The sequence below is a fragment of the Eurytemora carolleeae genome, unplaced genomic scaffold, assembly GCF_000591075.1.
Source record: "Eurytemora carolleeae unplaced genomic scaffold, Eaff_2.0 scaffold835, whole genome shotgun sequence".
NCBI classification, from domain to species: Eukaryota; Metazoa; Arthropoda; class Copepoda; order Calanoida; family Temoridae; genus Eurytemora; species Eurytemora carolleeae.
In genome coordinates, this window is record NW_019396886.1 from 105,597 (window position 1) to 124,844 (window position 19,248).

The 19,248-nt window shown below is 32.8% G+C and overlaps 1 protein-coding gene across 1 annotated transcript; it reads right to left on the bottom strand.

Annotated features, from left to right (window-relative positions):
* Nucleotides 1–914: 914 nt before the first annotated feature.
* Nucleotides 915–19,022, bottom strand: LOC111709766 (DDB1- and CUL4-associated factor 6). Its single transcript, XM_023483664.1, has 23 exons — nucleotides 18,903–19,022; nucleotides 17,908–17,982; nucleotides 17,610–17,743; nucleotides 14,985–15,096; nucleotides 14,414–14,541; nucleotides 13,451–13,548; nucleotides 12,753–12,808; nucleotides 10,676–10,754; nucleotides 10,247–10,310; nucleotides 9,546–9,595; nucleotides 9,125–9,184; nucleotides 8,308–8,371; nucleotides 6,908–6,998; nucleotides 6,093–6,611; nucleotides 5,790–5,994; nucleotides 5,516–5,574; nucleotides 5,174–5,347; nucleotides 4,639–4,704; nucleotides 4,289–4,349; nucleotides 3,607–3,738; nucleotides 3,273–3,410; nucleotides 2,850–2,947; nucleotides 915–2,054 (listed from the first exon to the last, which is right to left on the bottom strand). Exons 1-23 carry the CDS (start codon nucleotides 18,985–18,987, stop codon nucleotides 2,026–2,028), a joined length of 2,577 nt encoding a protein of 858 aa, XP_023339432.1. The 5' UTR covers nucleotides 18,988–19,022; the 3' UTR covers nucleotides 915–2,025.
* Between the last annotated feature and the right edge of the window lie 226 nt (nucleotides 19,023–19,248).

A 19,248-nucleotide genomic window follows, 5' to 3' on the forward strand; every position in this document is an offset into this window, starting at 1 on the left:
ACTAAAATTGTACATCTAACCTACTAAAAGAGGGCATCTTCCTTCAAAATCAACCCGCTCCATGCATGGCTATAGTCTGTAGGTCGGATTAAAAAAAACAAATGTGCGACTGACCTACAGCTGTGGTAGGTCTGATATTGCAATATGTCGGACGTTCAGAGGATGTTGCGTAAAAACGTTGAAACATTGCCGCTTTAAAAGATGGACACCTTCGTTTTTCTTCATTTAGTTTGTTCATTGTTTGAGAACGACCTATTTCATTCAGGGTTCTTAAATCGTTCAAAAAAAATTTAGCTCTTTCTCGTAATTATCGTTCATTTTCCATCTAATTCCTTCCTTTTCTCACTGAATAATCGGTAGGCAAATACTTTGTTCAGTAAACTCGTTTGATAGATAAAATCGTTTGTTCAGTTTTTTCAAGTTTTTTTTTCGTACATTTAAAAAACGATCGTTCATTCATTTCTCTGATTGATGCAAGTCTTTCATCAATCGTTTTTTTTTCAGGCAACTTTTATATCTACCTGAACCCTTATATCTACCTGAACCCATATATCTACCTGAACCCATATATCTACCTGAACCCTCATATCTACCTGAACCCTTATACTACCTGAACCCATATATCTACCTGAACCCTTATATCTACCTGAACCCTTATATCTACCTGAACCCTTATAAATCTTATCAATTCCTGATAAATGAACAACTAGAAATTTTGTTCAGAACTGCAAAACATATTTAATCTTTTTAGGTTAACGGGGTATGAGCGCGTATTTAAATATTTTTAGTTCAAACACTTTCAGTAACTTACAATAAAATTGGGATTTCATCACAAGTTATTATTATTATTTCAAACACAAAAACTGGTAAATAATTTATGTGTAAATTCATGTGTACGTAAAATTTCTGAACACTTTTTACAATTTAAGATGAAATTTATTTCATTATTTCTTTATAAAATCAACACTTTAAAGTGATATAAATGAAGAAACACAAAACAATGAATATTTTGAAAAAGAACTTTTAAAATATTGTCACAACTTACATTAATTAAAATCAAAAATTGACAATTTTATTGAGTTCTTAGTTCAAAGAAAACCTAATACAACCTGACAATTTAAAATTAAGATTCGGTCACACTTTCGGTGTAGGATGTAAATTTTGGGGTTTAATGTAAATTTGATAAAAAATAATAATAATGAATAATCCATGCTTAAAAAAACAATGAATTGTAGATTGTATATTGTATAATAGTATAACGGTGAGCCACATAAATAATGCGGGGAAAATAAGAATAATGCAGTTAGCCCAGATTGTTATATAAAGGAATTGTTCACCTTTTAAACAGAAAAAACGCTTTAGATTAGTTTTAGGTCGTCTTCAACATATTTCCTGGGGACTAACTATATCTGCAGATTAAGGATGATCGATTTTGGCCCTTTATTAGAATCTTCCTCATTCATCCGTCACCTTCTAACTTGGAACTGTTTTTATCTTAAAAAACTAACCAAATCTATTCCTGTATAGATATAGGGGAGCAAAACTGTGAAACCTTCACCCCTAGAGTGTAAATACAGCAGTGCTTTGGATCCGGATCAGGATCATAGATTCGCATGGGGAAAAATATATCCAGATCCAGGTCATGAACATTTCTTTACGATTTACAATTTTTTTTTTAACAAAACAGAATATTTAAATTATTATTCTTCCTGTCTTCGCTTATTAGAATGCTAAGACTTGATAACCCATTCAGTGATCAGGAAATTTCTTTAATCTCACTTTTTTTTCAACGGTTCAGACTTGGGGTTTGAGAGTAAAAAATTTTTTTTTGCAGCTTTTGGTTTATATTTAAACCTTTGGATCCGGATCTGTGGATCGCATATTTTTGCGGAATCGGATCCAGGAATCCAAAATCTTGTGCATTCAACGAATCATCAGAAATCACAATAAAATTCATGATCTTCTTCCCAGTTTTCATTAATGGAAATACATTCAAACTTCTCTGCACTACGAACTGAAACCATTTTAGCCGGGATCATTACTGCTCCCTTGTCCTAAAATAATTAATTAATAACTGAACTATTAGAAAATATACTCCAGGCCCCCACAAAATTCAGGTATCTGTCCGAGTCGCATTGTACAGAATCCACAGAATATTTAAAAAAAATGACAAGCAAATTAGAATCCAGGGATAGGGTAAAATTTTCTGAAGAGTTTAAATTCTAATTTTAGTTTCACAAACCCATAAAAACCTTGATTTGCTGACAACGAGTATGAATACCCAATACCCATGGTAGAAAATTGTTTAAGAAACTGGAGTTTAAATAATTCTACTCTGGTAGTTTATTTAGCTGAAACGAATGGTTTTAAAGATGTGACATTTTCTGGTCAATTTTAACAAATTCAAGCTTTTGCGACATTTAGAAATATTCAAGAGAATCTAGGATGTTGATCGTTTTGCAATTCATTGTATATTTATATATTTTTACCTGGTCTGATCTGGTTTAATATATTTCTACCTCGTCTGATCTGGTTTAATATATTTCTACCTCGTCTGATCCGTTTTAATATATTTCTACCTAGTCTGATCTGGTTTAATATATTTCTACCTCGTCTGATCTGGTTTAATATGTTTCTACCTGGTCTGATCTGGTTTAATATATTTCTACCTCGTCTGATCTGATTTAATATATTTCTACCTAGTCTGATCTGGTTTAATATATTTCTACCTTGTCTGATCTGGTTTAATATATTTCTACCTCGTCTGATCTGGTTTTATATATTTCTACCTCGTCTGATCTGGTTTAATATGTTTCTACCTCGTCTGATCTGGTTTATTATGTTTCTACCTCGTCTGATCTGGTTTAATGATGCCAGCATCCTAATCATCAAGGAGGCAGGGACAGTTATCGTATCTTTCATCTCCTCCAACATTACCTCATTCCGCCTTATAGAAACAAATTCAATTCATCAATCAACATAAATTAATAAACACTCCTGTAACAGACAATTTAATCAAATCAATTCATCAATCAACATAAATTGATTAACACTCCTGTAACAGACAATTTAATCAAATCAATTCATCAATCAACATAAATTGATAAACACTCCTGTAACAGACAATTTAATCAAATCAATAAATCAATGATCGTGCATGTAACAAGTAATAATGACAACAATGATAACTTTTGCTTCCATTCAAAGAAATAAAATGATCCAACAAATCATTGTTTATTTACTTTTCATACTGCGTGGTTTACATTACTAACCTGGAAACAACCTGGGCCTTTTCCTCATCAAAAGTAGAACATTCTGCAGTAGGAAACCAGAGTTTTATGTCATAATCAATTCCAGAAGTTGCCACCAGAGGTAAGGTGGGATGTGGCTGAACACAGTTAACAACATGTCTAGATAAAGAGTTAAAATGTTACCGATAAAAAAAATCCCATATCATCAATTTAATTGTTTGGTCCAAAAACATGTTATTGTTCAGGACTCAAATCAAAACTTTTAAAATGTTTTCGCCATTTAATTGTAATTGAAGACCTAAGGAATTTTTAAATCAGCTGTTAATATGCGTGAAACTACCAATCAGCTTATTACCTGTCTGCTTCCAGCATGACAACTATCTCTGCAGTGCTACGGTCCCAACCAAAAAGATGGCCGCAATCAGATCCAGAAAGTATATAATTATTCCCCCACCAGGTCGCCTCTTTTATCATAGTTCTCACATTCCTATACAAATAGTTTTAATTTCAACTTATTGCTGAAAATAAATGTTAAACTTTTAAACATTTTAAACCTCGATTCGATTCGATGCATGCCATGCCATGCCATGCAATGCAATGCAATGCAATGCAATGCAATTCAATGCAATTCAATTCAATTCAATTCAATTCAATTCAATTCAATTCAATTCAATTCAATTCAATTCAATTCAATTCAATTCAATTCAATTAAATTCAATTCAATTCAATTCAATTCAATTCAATTCAATTCAATTCAATTCAATTCAATTCAATTCAATTCAATTCAATTCAATTCAATTCAATTCAAAAAGCCAACAGCTTCTTAATCTGGATGGAGTAAGCCATTACGAGATCCCTTCCAGATCACTTTTCAGTCTTACATAATTCAAGCCTAATGTCGAACTTGGGCCGTAATCCCGGTCTGAACCCCTGCCGCCAGCAACTTACCAAACAAATGCTAAAATGCTAATACTTAGAGTAGAACTGAATTAATTTGATTATGAGAATGAACTTTAATAAATTTCAATCAATATTACCTGTGACCGCTAAGCTGTTGATTGACCAATGGCTGTAGAATAGTTCGTCCGGGATTCCAATCTGAAAATAAACCATTACATCATTTTCAAGTTATTGGTTAGCATATTGCATATAAAATGTAAACTTATCAGGGTTACACAAATAAAATAAAATCTTTTTTAGGAATTGCTTGAGGCTCCATGAAACAGCCATAATTAACCCCTACCGCCCCCCTATTGGTTAATTTACGAATCTTTGGTGTTATTATATCTAGTACTAGTTTGGGAACCCAGCTTTGCCTGTAAACTAATTATAGTTTTGAAACCAAGCTAAGAACGTTACTGTGGTTTACATAAGAAACAAGTTATACCTGAATACTCAAGATCTCCAGTAGAATCCAGATCTGTGTCAGAATCATCTTCATACTCTATGTCACCTGAACAATTATTTGAAAACAATACATTTTAACAATCATTAAAAATCGATCAGACATCATAAATGTTTTGATGGTCTTAACTGTATGCAGAGGACAGTAGACGTCATTTTAAGTAATCCTTCATTTGTATAGAGTATAGAGTGGCTATTTGTCTAATTCACAATGTTAACCTTGAACGTTTTGAATGATAACGAATGAGATATCCCTGTTTTAAACCTAGAAAATTGACTAATTTCAATTTCTATTGTGATTACTCTAAAAAGTGAATTGCGGATTTCAGACAATGAAAACAATGAAGGAAAATATCAAAATGTAAAACTTTTCAAGATAGAATAACTACGATATTTAACCACATTATTTATAAAAATATAAAAGGTACCTTTGTGAATAGAGTATGCCCATTGCCCATACTTATTTTGGTGGTCGCTTAAAATTAAAACAGCCATCCCTTCAGGAAAGTTTGAATCACCTGGATCCTCCCCTGATCTCCTGTAATCCGAGTGGCTATGCAAGGTTGGGACAGCAGACGCACCATGTAAAATAGATGAGGTTGGGACGGAGGATACTCCATGTCTTCTCCTCCGAAGTCCAGTCTCAGGGTCTATACCAACCCGTCCTGGTCCTGTCACTACTCTACTGGGACCTAAATAATCAAATCAAATCAAATCAAATCAAATCAAATCAAACCAAACCAAACCAAACCAAACCAAACCAAACCAAACCAAACCAAACCAAACCGAACCAAACCAAATCAGAACAAATCAAGCCAAATTAAATCAAACCAAGCCTAAGTAAATAAAGTTATCTATACCTGGCAAAGGTTCTGAATCGACTCTGATAGAGCTTGATGATGAACCGGAATCTTGAACCCTGAAACAACATAAATAGGACATCTAGTTCTCCTTTAATGACATTCTGTTGGGTACTATTTCGAGCTTGACGTAATACCCTACAGGACATGATACTTTGACGGTAGGTTAAATGATATTGATCAGAATAAAAATAATAAAAATAATAATAATAAAACCAGGAATAACTTATTGGGTTTAGAATTTGCTCTGAACATTTATTAGATTTTGTTTTACCTAAACTGTAGGGTAGGTTCCAACCCTGAATTTCTAAGGTTTGTAACTGATCTTCGTAGCACCGACCAGTTGTCTGCTGCTTCACTAGTGACACCTGGATTCTCATTTGTAGATTCCTGATCTTCATTTCCCGCATTTTCCTGAGCAGGTATTGGAGATTTGTTCTGAGAAACTGGTTGCAGTGGCTGAACTAGCGCACTAGCACCTTTAACATGAAAATCACTATAATTCAATTCTATTATGCCATACTACACTTACAGAAATTAAGGACAATTTTGTTTATATAAGTTAGTTATTCTCTACCTTCTGTTGAGTTATTTTCATCACAGTCAGTATTATTATGTAAAAGGTTAGGAGATTCATTATGAGATTCTTCAGTATGTTCTTCATCTTCATCTAATTCTTCATATTGAGCAGCTAAGGAGAGTTGGGTAGTGAACACGGAGGGGTGATTAGGATAGGTATTTGAAGCAGGTTGGGAAGGTTGGGTTGGGTGGGTATCTGAAGCAGGTTGAAAGGGTTGGGTAAGATGTATATCTGGAGCAGGTTGGGAAGGTTGGGTTGGATGGGTATCTGGAGCAGGTTGGGTAGTATGGGTACCTGGAGCAGGTTGGGTAGTATGGGTACCTGGAGCAGGTTGGGTATTTGGAGCAGGTTGGGTAGGATGGGTATCTTGAGCAGGTTGGGTAGGATGGGTATCTGGAGCAGATAGGGAGGGTTGGGTATCATGGGCAGCTTCAAAAGGTATAACAACAGTTTGAAGGCTAGGTAAGACTGGAGAAGCAGATGAGATAGGTAAACGATGCAGTGCTTGTCTTGTTCCTAAATACAAATATATATAAAATAGACTTAGTCAGGACTGTGCAAAGTTACATTAGCAAATGCAAGCTCTTAAGAACTCGGTCTCAACGCAATAGCTGAACTGAATGTTCATCATTTAATTGTAAACGAACGATTACATAATAGCCATATCCACAATGTTAATTTAACAAACCACTAACAAACATATTGAAAAACATTATCAACGAAAACAGTAATAACATTTTTATATACTAATCAATTTTAGCTTTATACTGTCAGCATGTTGATAAGAAGTATACAATAATAAAAACGTTTACCTGGATCATTTAACATTCTTGACAGCGCGTGTGTCATCCTCTGCATAAGTGCAGCTTGAGCATTATTCCGGTCAGGTTCGACACCAGCACTCTAAACACAAAGCAGTCAGTTTTCCTGATGACGATTTACATGGAAAAACTTCTTTTAGGCTTATCTCTCTGATTAAAAGGTTTAGCGGGCTACCTTCCTGTTGACTGCTAAAACCTATATTTAGTTTAGCGTCTAAGTGTTGACATTTGCATAATTCTTTGGATTAAACCAATGATAGCTTTCACATACAAAATTCACCAAAAATAGGCTTCTCTCATTGACTAGATGGTGAAGTAAAATTTGTTTAATCTATAGGCTTAGAGTTTGTCTACTGGATACTGAGCTCAGTTGCTGAAGAAAAGCGATATACAAAAGTTTCATCCTCTTATCTGTAAACGTTTAGATCTTATGCACAGGCATCGTTAAGTAAAATAAAAGTAGGGTTCAGGTTAGAGAAGAATAGGGTTCAGGTTAGAGAAGAGCAGGGTTCAGGTTAGAGAAGAGTAGGGTTCAGGTTAGAGAAGAGTAGGGTTCAGGTTAGAGAAGAGCAGGGTTCAGGTTAGAGAAGAGTAGGGTTCAGGCTAGAGAAGAGTAGGGTTCAGGTTAGAGAAGAGTAGGGTTCAGGTTAGAGAAGAGTAGGGTTCAGGTTAGAGAAGAGTAGGGTTCAGGTTAGAGAAGAGTAGGGTTCAGGTTAGAGAAGAGTAGGGTTCAGATTAGAGAAGAGCAGGGTTCAGGTTAGAGAAGAATAGGGTTCAGGTTAGAGAAGAATAGGGTTCATGTTAGAGAAGAGTAGGGTTCAGGTTAGAGAAGAGCAGGGTTCAATTATAAAAGAGTTAGGTTCAGGTTGAAGTAAAGTAGGATTTAGATAAGAGATGAGTAGGGTTCAGTTAGAGATGAGTAGGGTTCGGGGAGAAAAGATAATGGTTCAGTTAGAGGAGAGTAGGGTTCAGTTCAGCTGTTTGGCCAGCTATAACTAACATATATATTATGTATGTGATTGAAAAGCTTTATTTTATAAATTAGAAGAAATATGGGAAAAGAAGAAAAAGGTGATAAAGGAAGAGGAAAGTAAAAAACGAAGGGGATAAAATTTAATAGAACGTAGGGCAAAGAAGGAAGAGGAAGATAAGGTTACCTTAGGGTAAGGTGGGGAAGAAAAGTAAAAATGAAGGAGAAGGAAAGAAGGCAGAGTAAAAAAGAAACAGAAAATTAAGGTAGAACGTGAAAGTAAGGAAGAAAGGAAGATAAGATAATGGGAGGGAAGAAAAGAAAAAGGGTAGGAAAGGGAAGGAGAAGTTTGGAAGTTTGGGAAGGGAAAGGTAGATGAGGAAAGTCTACAATATTAGAAGAGAAGGAAAGGAATATATACCTCCTGGGAACTCCTGGTCTCAATCTCAGGTCTGGAGTTTGGACCAGTATCTGACCAGTCACCTCTAGACAAAGAAAACTAATACAAATATTAGCTATTAAGTAATAAGTAAGTTTCTTGTTCAATGAATTTAAAAGAGCATGGTCGTCATAAATTGTGCTCTAGCCTAGATCGACTTCAAGTCACAGCAGCACGATGCTTGAAGGTGGTCTGAGGGTTCCATATTAGGTTCCCTTTTTGGCTCCTAAGGTTTTGTGTTTTTAAATCTCCACATAAATATAATTTAAACTTAGATCAATACAGGGAGGGGGGAGGGGGTGACAAAACAATCACTTTTAAAAAGGACAACCCATCTAGATTAAATCTTACATTTAGAATAAATTCCTGTTTCTATTATTGGTTATTATTTCAATACTGGGTTAAAAAATATTCATTATGATTCTATGATAATGAACAATGAACATGAATATGAATATTATGAACATGTCTATGAAAATTATGAACATGACTATGACAATTATGAACATGACAATGAATATTATGAACATGACTATGATATTATGAATACATGACTATGATATTATGAAAAACATGACTATGATATTATGAACATGACTATGATATTATGAATACATGATTATGATATTATGAACAACATGACTATGATATTATGAACATGACTATGATATTATGAATAGATGACTATCATATTATGAACATGACTATGAATATTATGAACATGACTATGAGTTTTATGAACACTTCTATAACAGTGATAAAAATAATATTGATGATAAAAAGCAGCAAAAATAAACACCTTAATCTCAGTTTCTTCATAGGTTGGGGGCTTCTTGCTCTTGATTTAGCTGAAGTTTTTCTGTATATAAAAAATACTTATAAATGCTGAATTAAGCTATTGGTTGTGAAAAAATGAAAAGATGGTTGTGGCAAGGTACCACCATTTTTCCAGATTTTCCTGTCATGATACATTTACATAAAACTGTTTCACAAAAACACAGAAATCTGATTTCCGATTACAAATATACAATTATTATAATTTGCTGAAGTGCAGATGATTATATTGACATAAACGCAATTATCGGAGATCGTATGAAATAAGACCAATACAAATTTGATGGTTATGTTGTGAACCGATCTAGGCACTCTTCCAAAAAGAGAGTTACTAAGTTGTTTTGAAAATTGCTTTAAATTAAGATATTTACAATATAAAAAACCACCTGCTTGGCCTTCCAACTTTTAGTTTCCTTCCTTGGCTTCCTTCATTATTCTAAAATTGCAATTTTTTAATTATTTTATTTTGTTTTCTTTCTGTTTTATTTTTCTTTACTTTATGAATCTAGGAAGAGATATTAGATTGTCTATACATGTTATTTTGTGCACATGGACTTCGTAAACTTATATTAGATATCAATGTTTGTAATTTAAAAAAATGTTTGTTTTCAATTGTGGTTTCTCTACAGAAGTGACTTGCGCATTTCTAATTATGGATAAGATTTCTAATCATGGATAAGATTTCTAATTGGATAAGATTTCTAATTATAGATAAGATTTATAATCATGGATAAGATTTCAAATTATGGATAAGAAGATTTCTAATCATGGATAAGATTTCTAATTATGGATAAGATTTCTAATTATAGATAAGATTTCTAATTATGGATAAGATTTCTAATTATGGATAAGATTTCTAATCATGGATAAGATTTCTAATCATGGATAAGATTTCTAATCATGGATAAGATATAGGTTTAAAGGATACCGTTGTAAATCAGGCATTTTTGATGGAGAAACGCTTACAGATCGTTTAAAACCATGATTTAAAAATTGGTTAAACAATTAAAAATTATTTGATTCAACTATAGTTTTTAATACAGTAAAATAGTTTATATCAGGAATTATAAAAATTAATTTTTCTAACCTTTGGATCGAAGATATAAATATGATCGGATGAGAATGAAGCAGAAACTTCGCGACCATCTGGTCTACATTGAACCATGTTTTTAATTAATAACATTTTTAAATATTAAATTCATTTGCTCCCTCTTTTAAGACAAATATAATTTTTTAATATATATTCTTTAATCTTGAATTCATTGAAGATATGGAAGACATAAGTTCATAAAATATGCGAATATTAAATCCACAAAAAAGGCAAGAAAATCTGGAACAAATTTTCTAAAACGTAAAAATACCAAAGTTAGCAACTAAACATTCAGCTAAACGTAAGTTTAAGAATGAGTTTAATTCGTTACCTTAATAATTCCAAGCTCTGTAAATATCTGTCTGAGAAGTTAAATTTTTGTTGTAAATAATTAAAAATAGGAGTAAAACATGGTTGATGTAATTCCTAAAATCCACCGATGTAATTTTTCTGGTTAAACCATCTTTTTTGGGTACACTAAACTTAGATATCAACCCTGATAGTCCTTAACAGAAAATACAGAGATTAAAGAGATAAATTAGATTAAAGCAATGATACAGATTATAAAGATTGTTGAGGGGGATTTATACTTGTGAAAGATAATTTTGCGATATTTATTATCTCTGCATCTGTTCCAACAACGAAATCTTTATCTTAAGTACCCTACAGCAAAGATGGCAATGCCCGATTCACAACGGTACCCTTAAAAGATTTTTGCTGAGTATGAAATAGACATCAATGTTTTAAGTTTTGAAAACTGAAATAAACAATACAAAACGACTATGTATTCCGCATTTTTGATCAGATAAAGCCTTCCATAGTGCCGTTGTAAATAAGGCATTGCATTGAGGATCACTTGAAATTACGCTTACAGTCCCTTTAAACCCAAACCCTCTTGTGGTATTCATATCAACAACAAATGACGAAGCACATTTAGCACGTCATTCTTTAAATATAAGACTTGTTTACTTTTCTAAACATGACACTTTCCTTGGTCAAGAATCAGGGTTTAATATGGACAACAGGATAATCAGACATCTTAATTGTTAGATTCCTTTAAATGGAAATATCAAATGTGATCTATAAATATTAAGTCGTAATTTCTGTTTGTCTCCCTTGTTAGTTTATTTGTCTCATAATTGTTAATATCGTGTAAATTATTTGGAAAAAGAATTCAAATTTTGAAAAATTAATGTTTAGACAAGATATATTTCTCCCGGCTCGAGCACGCCTTGGTATTTTGGTTTGGATGGGAGTCCCAGACCAAACCATTTTATAAACAGAGAAAAATCCTGGATCCATGCAACAGACATATTTATCTATTCAACAAGGAAATTTCTAATCTACGACTTTAAAATGATAAAAACAGAGTTTATTTTATTGATTGCTTTATCCCTCGCCATGTCAGCGCCGCAAAGAGGAGATTTTAACCGAGGCAGCAATGGAAATGGAGGCTTTAATGGAGGAAGTGATGGAAGAGAAGATTATAATGTGAATGGAGGTGGTAGGGGAGACTATAATGGAAATAGCAACGGGAATGGAGGCTTCAATGGTGGAAACAATGGGAATGGAGGCTACAATGGAGGCAGCAATGGTAACGGAGGCTACAATAATGGAAACAATGGGAATGGAGGCTATAATGGAGGCATTAATGGGAATGGTGGCTACAATGACGGAAACAATGCAAATGGAGGCTACAACGGAGGAAGTAACGGGAACGGAGGCTACAATGGAGGCAGCAACGGAAATGGTGGTTACAATGATGGAAACCATGGAAATGGAGGCTTTAATGGAGGAAGTAACGGGAATGGAGGTTACAATGATGGCAATGGAGGCTTTAATGGAGGCAGCAATGGTGGATATAATGGAGGAAAATAGACAAAAATAAATTCTACTGAAACTTATAAAATTAAATAGAATTAAGTGAATGGAACTTTTAAATAAAAGAGAAAAAGTCATTTTTTTTGAAATTGTTATCTTGCCATTTATCTTGTGTGTGACAATATGACAACATATATGTAAAGCCTATGTTTTTCCTGTATACTGTTTGTCCTGTTTACTTTAAGTTCTGTCTACTGTTTGTCCTGTCTACTGTAAATTCCGTCTACTATTTTTCCAGGTCTACTGTTTGTCCTGTCTACTATTTGTCCTGTTTACTATTTTTCGGTCCTGTCTAAAGAGGGTATAGTTTAAGGGTAGGCCAGAATCTCCTTGTGCCATATATTGGAAAACCTTTGTAAGCGTACAGTCTAGTTAACTGGGCACCAGGTAGACAACATATCATCCCCTGTGGTCCTGTCTGCTGTTTGTCTTGTCTAATGTTTATTGTTAATCCTGTCAAGTTTAGTGTATTTCCTGTCTGACTTTAGTCCTGGCCAATCTTTGTCCTGTCAGATAATTGTCAAGTCTAGTGAGTAAGTATGTTATCTTTGTCCTGTAAAATGTTTAACTTTTAAAAATTTGTCCCACCTTTATTTCCTAAAATTGATTAAATCCGCCAAACCTGTATTTTTATCACAAGTTGATAATCGTGTAGAAAGCATTCTCCTGTCATACAACCTAAACACAATTATCATCGTTATCATCATTATCATCATTATCATCATTATCATCATTATCATCATTATCATCATTATCATCATTATCATCATTACCATCATTATCATCATTATCATCATTATCATCATTATCATCATTATCATCATCATTATCATCATTATCATCATTATCATCATTATCATCATTATCATCATTATCATCGTTATCATCATTATCATCACCATCATCATCATTATCATCATTATCATCATCACCATAATCATCACCATAATCATCGTTATCATTGTTTTCATCGTTATCATCGTTATCATCATTATCATCATTATCATCATCATCATCATCATCACCATAATCATCGTTATCATTGTTTTCATCGTTATCATCATTACCATCATAATCATCATTATCATCATTATCATCATTATCATCATTATCATCATTATCATCATTATCAACATTATCAACATTATCATCATTATCATTATCATCATTATCATCATTATCATAATCATATCAACATAATCAAAATTATTAACATTTTCATTAATATTATCATATTCAAGTTTCAACATTATCGATCAATGACAATCCCTGTTATCATCGTCATCATTATCTCAATCATATTTAATGTTATCTCTTTACCTAACACAACCGTCTGAGCACCCTACTGCTAATTCATAAGAAAAAACGGGATTTAGAGAGATTGAAGGCACTCCTCTGTCACATTGTATCATTACATCCTAAAAAAGTAATTAATCTTATTTATGTGTTCTTATTCATTCAATACAAAAAAATTTAATAAAAGAATATTACTTTCATTTATTGTCCAGCTATTGTAGAACCATTACTTATCAAATAATCAATACCTGTTAAGGATTTATTATTAACTCAAACTATTCAGTGATAACTCTATTTAAGACGTAATTAAATTTTTTTTTTGGGTTTTTCGGTTTCACCTACAGGTTTGCCCGCAAAAGATGAGACTTTATTAACTAAAACTCTTCAATTCTGATGTTCTGAGTCTTGAACTTCATCTTGCGCGAAGAAATCAAAGTTAAGCTCAATGGAGCAATCAAAGTTAAGCTCAATGGAGCAATCAAAGTTAAGCTCAATGGAGCAATCAAAGTTAAGCTCAATGGAGCAATCAAAGTTAAGCTCAATGGAGCAATCAAAGTTAAGCTCAATGGAGCAATCAAAGTTCGAAAAAGTTCTGAATAACTTTTGTTAATAATTTGTACCAAGTTGTAAAGAATAGAATATGACACAAGAAAGCAAATAGCACTGCGAAAAAAAAGGCCAGAAGGAATAGGGTCACAAATCTGTTTCTGAACATATCATGAGTCTGGTATGGAAGTACGGAAATGTTCTGATATTACCAACCTGACATCAGTCTGGTTCTGAACAAGATACCTTGAGTCTGGTATCAAACCAACGAACTGTTCTGATACTATCAACCTGACATCAGTCTTGTTCTGTACAAGATACCTTGAGTCTGGTATCAAACCATCGAACTGTTCTGATACTATCCACCTGACATCATTCTTGTTCTGTACAAGATACCTTGAGTCTGGTATCAAACCTAGATACAACTCTGGTATAACCAACCTGACAGCAATCTGGTTCTGAACAAGATATCTTGAGTCTGGTATCAAACCAACGAACTGTTCCATCCTCTCCACAAGATAGGAAACTATGTGGGTCACCAAGAACATGGAGAACCTCATAAACAGCACCTTCATAAATTAATCAATTTTTTTTTGATTCTAAAACATTGGAAATTATTTCGTTTGCATTTATCTTCTTTTATGTTTTTTAATATAAAATCTAATATTAATTTTTAATGTGTTCTCCATTTTACAGATATTTATTAGCCATCTAAAGATGGTGGTTTTATGAACAAAAAAATGTTTTATGTGAATCTTAAAAAGATGCTTTGTTTATCATGAAAAGTGCGTATTGTGTATTGTACCAATACAATGAACCTTTTGGAGTGTACTGTACACTGTACAGTACACTTGTACAGTTGTACACTGTACTGCACTTAAGTCCCTATATGACTGTTTTTAAAACTGATTTCCTCTTCTTATAAAACATGGAGGACGTAAGTATGAAACTTTAAAAAAACTTGTTTCATTTTAATGTGTATTTAAACATTTGTGTGTACTGCAAATTGTACCTGTGTGACAGTTAAGAGAACTGGATTCTTCTTGTTTGTAAACATCAGTGTACACAATTCGACCATTACCAGCAGAGGAAACCAGTTTAGCATCTCCGCTGTCAGAAAGAAACTGAAAAAGACTTGAAGATAATAATTGTAAAGATAATGTAAACTCTACCTTGGTGCTTGTTTTACCTTAAAGGAACATATTTCTCATTATATCATATCTGTTCGGTTCCATAGTAGTAAACCTATCGTGTAAGAATTCCCATTATTACACGGTTCAGGAGAAACAATTTTAATATTGTTCGCTTCTTTGCGTTTAAGAATGCTTATTCTTACACTGTAGGTGCAGAATTTTCATTCTTTAACGCCAGACCGTGTAAGAATGGAAATTATTACACGGTCAGAGCGTGAAAGAATGTATATTCTTACACGCTCCAAGCATTAAAGAATGGAAATTCTTACACTAGTTAAAGAATATTCATTCTTACACGCTCCTTATATTGATCTTTTCAGTATAGATCAATATTGATATTAACTTAATTATTTTGTACTGACAACATGCAGAGGGCAAACTCACCTTTTTCTTTTACATTAATACATGCAAACTTACCTTTTTTAACTTAAAAACAACATGCTCACTTACCTTTTTCTTTTATATTAAAACATGCTCACTTACCTTTTCATGCTCACTTACCTTTTTCGTTTTTTGAAGTATTGATATACCTTAATTCAGAAATATCAATTTGAATCTCAACCCTAGTCCTGACAGAAGAGTGTAAATTAACATTTTCTGACCTTTCCCAAAAATATGGACGATGCCTTTAGCCTTACATTCGACACTTTCATCAAAATGCCGAGTCTTAAAGCATACTGCCCGACTACCTACTTAATAATTTTTTTTAGTTCATCTTCATTTAAAACCAAGTTTTGTGAGATTTTGCAAATCTCTGCATACTTGTAATAGTATGGTCAGAGCTTTTCAGTCTGAGTCACCATATCTCGCATAGTTCGAGATGATGAAGTGAAACCACAATCAAAACCAAAAAAAAGAATAAAAACTTATAATTGAAATATTAGTGTCACTCCATAGCAATGAAAACAAACCAGTAAATCTTGCTTCATGAAAAAAAGACAAAGATCTTCATAAGTTTAGGTCGAACTGATTCTTACTAGATAACCTGCTTTTATCTCCTCTTTTTGGAAGATTTAGGATCTAATATTCAGAAAATGATTTCTTCTATAAATGAAGACACGATATTGTTCAGTAAATTAAGACAACCCACTAGTATACCTTCTCTCCATCTAAAAAACTCAGGGCACATTTAACATGCTGAATCTAAATGTAGTATCAACTTAAAAAACGAGCAAAATCATTGGTAAACAAACAAACTAAACTAAGGAAACAATCACACCACATGCATTACTTTCAAATTAAGAACCAATTTTTACTTCTAAAATGTTTTTTTTTTAACATTTTAAAATTAGAAAAATAAAAACAGTGTTAGTCAGAACAAGAGCATAAAACTTATTTGCAACCTTTCATAATGTGAACTCTTCCAACTTGAAATAGTCGGTTTTCACCAGAATTATTTTTTAATATAATTTCTTGGGTATGTGCCCATGGAACCTCAAAAATATGATATAATAATAATCTTATGAGGATAAAAATGTAATAATGGTATTCTTAAACTCGATGAAATAATCTTGATGCATTCTTTAACTCAGGCCTGCGGCCTTCGTTAAAGAATACATCAAGATTATTTCATCTCGTTTAAGAGTTTCCATTATTACATTTTTTTCCTAATAAGATTATCATAATAGAAATTGTAAAAAAATCAACTAATCATTTCTTTCTTATCGGGAAAATGAATTTTTTTCTTTAAATTCTTAAATTGTCGTCTTTTCAATAAAAAATTCAAGGAAATCTACGGAAAACGATTGTGAACATTCAAACATTACCGAAACCGAATTAGTTTACAGTACAGTTAGAGTTAAATTTTTCGTCCGGGCTAATAAAACATTATGGCGAATTTTGACAAACGAATTTACAACCTTACTTGCAAATTATACACCTTACAGTCGTCTTATTCTTATCAAATAAATCCCAGATTTTCCCTCTATAATTCTGCACTCTCGGTTCAAATATATTACCTAGCCGGTCTCTCCTTTTAAAAAGAGACCCTGTACGAAAAGTTGCGAATACTCTCTATCCTCCTCTCTTATCGATGATACATTTGCTGAGAATATATTCGCTGTATGTGGAATATGGATTTCAGTTGTATCCGGAAATTATACTGTTGCTGAGAATATATTTGCTGTATGTGTTAACGTTTTCATTTTTTAAAAACGATCGTTTCGTTATGAAAACGATGACAAAAAAACGAAAACGAAACGATAGTTTTTAAAAACGATCGTTTTTTTAAATAGTTTGTTTTCAGAACGATCGTTTTAAAAACTGATCGCTTTTAATAACGATCGTTTTTATAAAGCTCGCCGTTTACGACGTCCCTTTGTTGACGATCGTTAACGAATATGTTTTCTGTATGCCGAGTATGGATTATGTATCCGTATATTATACCTTTGCTGAGAATATATTAGCTGTAGATGGAGTATGGATTATGTATCCGGGTATTATACCTTTGCTGAGAATATGTTAGCTGTATGTGGAGTATGGATCAAAGTTGTATCCGGATATTTCTTAAATGGATTTGTGATCACTAAATTGTGATCGTCTGCGCCAGACAGAAGCAAACTACCAGACTCATTCCATGCTGTACACCAGTAAGCATTTATTTAAAAATTTAAAATAACACCTGTGGCATAATTAAAAAGTTACAACACTTTCGACTACAATAACATAACAATTGGACTGAAAGGTGTGTACTTAATTTTCTAAATCAATGAACATCTCGATATTAATAAATAAATTATATTCCTATAGTGTTAACGCATCCAGTGTGAACTTCAATCTTGTTCTGTATCTGTAATCTTTGCAACAATTCTTTACAATCTAGAATATAATAAATAATAATACAGTGATAACCAGAAAACAATCGAATAGGAAGACGACATTGTAGCAATACTTAAGTGTATTTGATGTTAAACAGTTAGATAGTTTTACTAGACACTTATTAGATCAGTAATTTAGTGAAATGTGTCTGTTTACACTGCACAATTGCTGTGTCTCAAGCTCATTAGACTTTTAACGTTATGATTTTATTCTGAACGTCGTCTTCCCATATCAGAGTTTTCTAGAATGTTTGTAGTAAAACTGACAACAGTACTATTGTAAACTTTATCTTAGCAACACTAATGAAGATTGTCGTTTTCTCTCTCGAAAACGTTTTTAAATTTCTCTCATTTCCTCAACCTAGTCACTTGAGCAGAAATCAAATTCGAAAATAATCAATTTTTAGTTAGAAAAATCAGAATATCTGGTTCATGCTACATAAGATAAAGGTTTTAAGGGAGCCATTGTGGATATGACGATCATTTCGGTTCAATGGAAAATCAATTGATGTTACATCTTCTGTTCCAAGAATAGGAACACTTAAAGGGAGTGGTCGCGAAAAACAAAAGGGGGTAAAGGCTTATATCGAATTGAATTCGATACAGATTGCTACTAATTTTGCTTCACTGCTGCGTATATAAGGAGTAAATGGTTAAAAAAAATCATATACCCAAGAGCGTAGGACCTATACAAATCCACGGTGTTGCATTATTCCACTCAGATCATAAATAATTCAATTAAATCTAAAATTCATTATTGGAATATTACAACCTATTCGATGCATTATAAAGTTAAAATTTCATAAATTTTTTTTTGTTTGTTTTGTCTCCTGTTGCCTTGGTGCTGTGACTGAGAAATCGGATTATTTACTTTATACTTTGTTTTTTTTCTTAATTAAGTTTTCTCTTATATTATTCTACCTTTAGCTGTGTACTGCAGTACATGATTTTGTTTGGTGTACTGTCTGCGATAAACATTATCAAAATAGCACAGTTTTCGCGGCATTAGTGAGCATCTGAAATTTGCATGTTTAGTTTACATTTTACAATCTAGAATTTTTATATTTTTACGAACGTGATATAGAAATAATTTTTGGACCTCACTAGTCTCCTGGAGTTTGTAATAACTCTTGTAATAATAGAGATAAATGGTGCTAACTTTGCACCTATATTCTTTTAATCCATAAGGGGCATAAAAAAATTTCAAATTTTTTTTTTCTTGATCAGGGGCGTAGAAAGGGGTGTATTTGGCCCAAAACAGGTATTT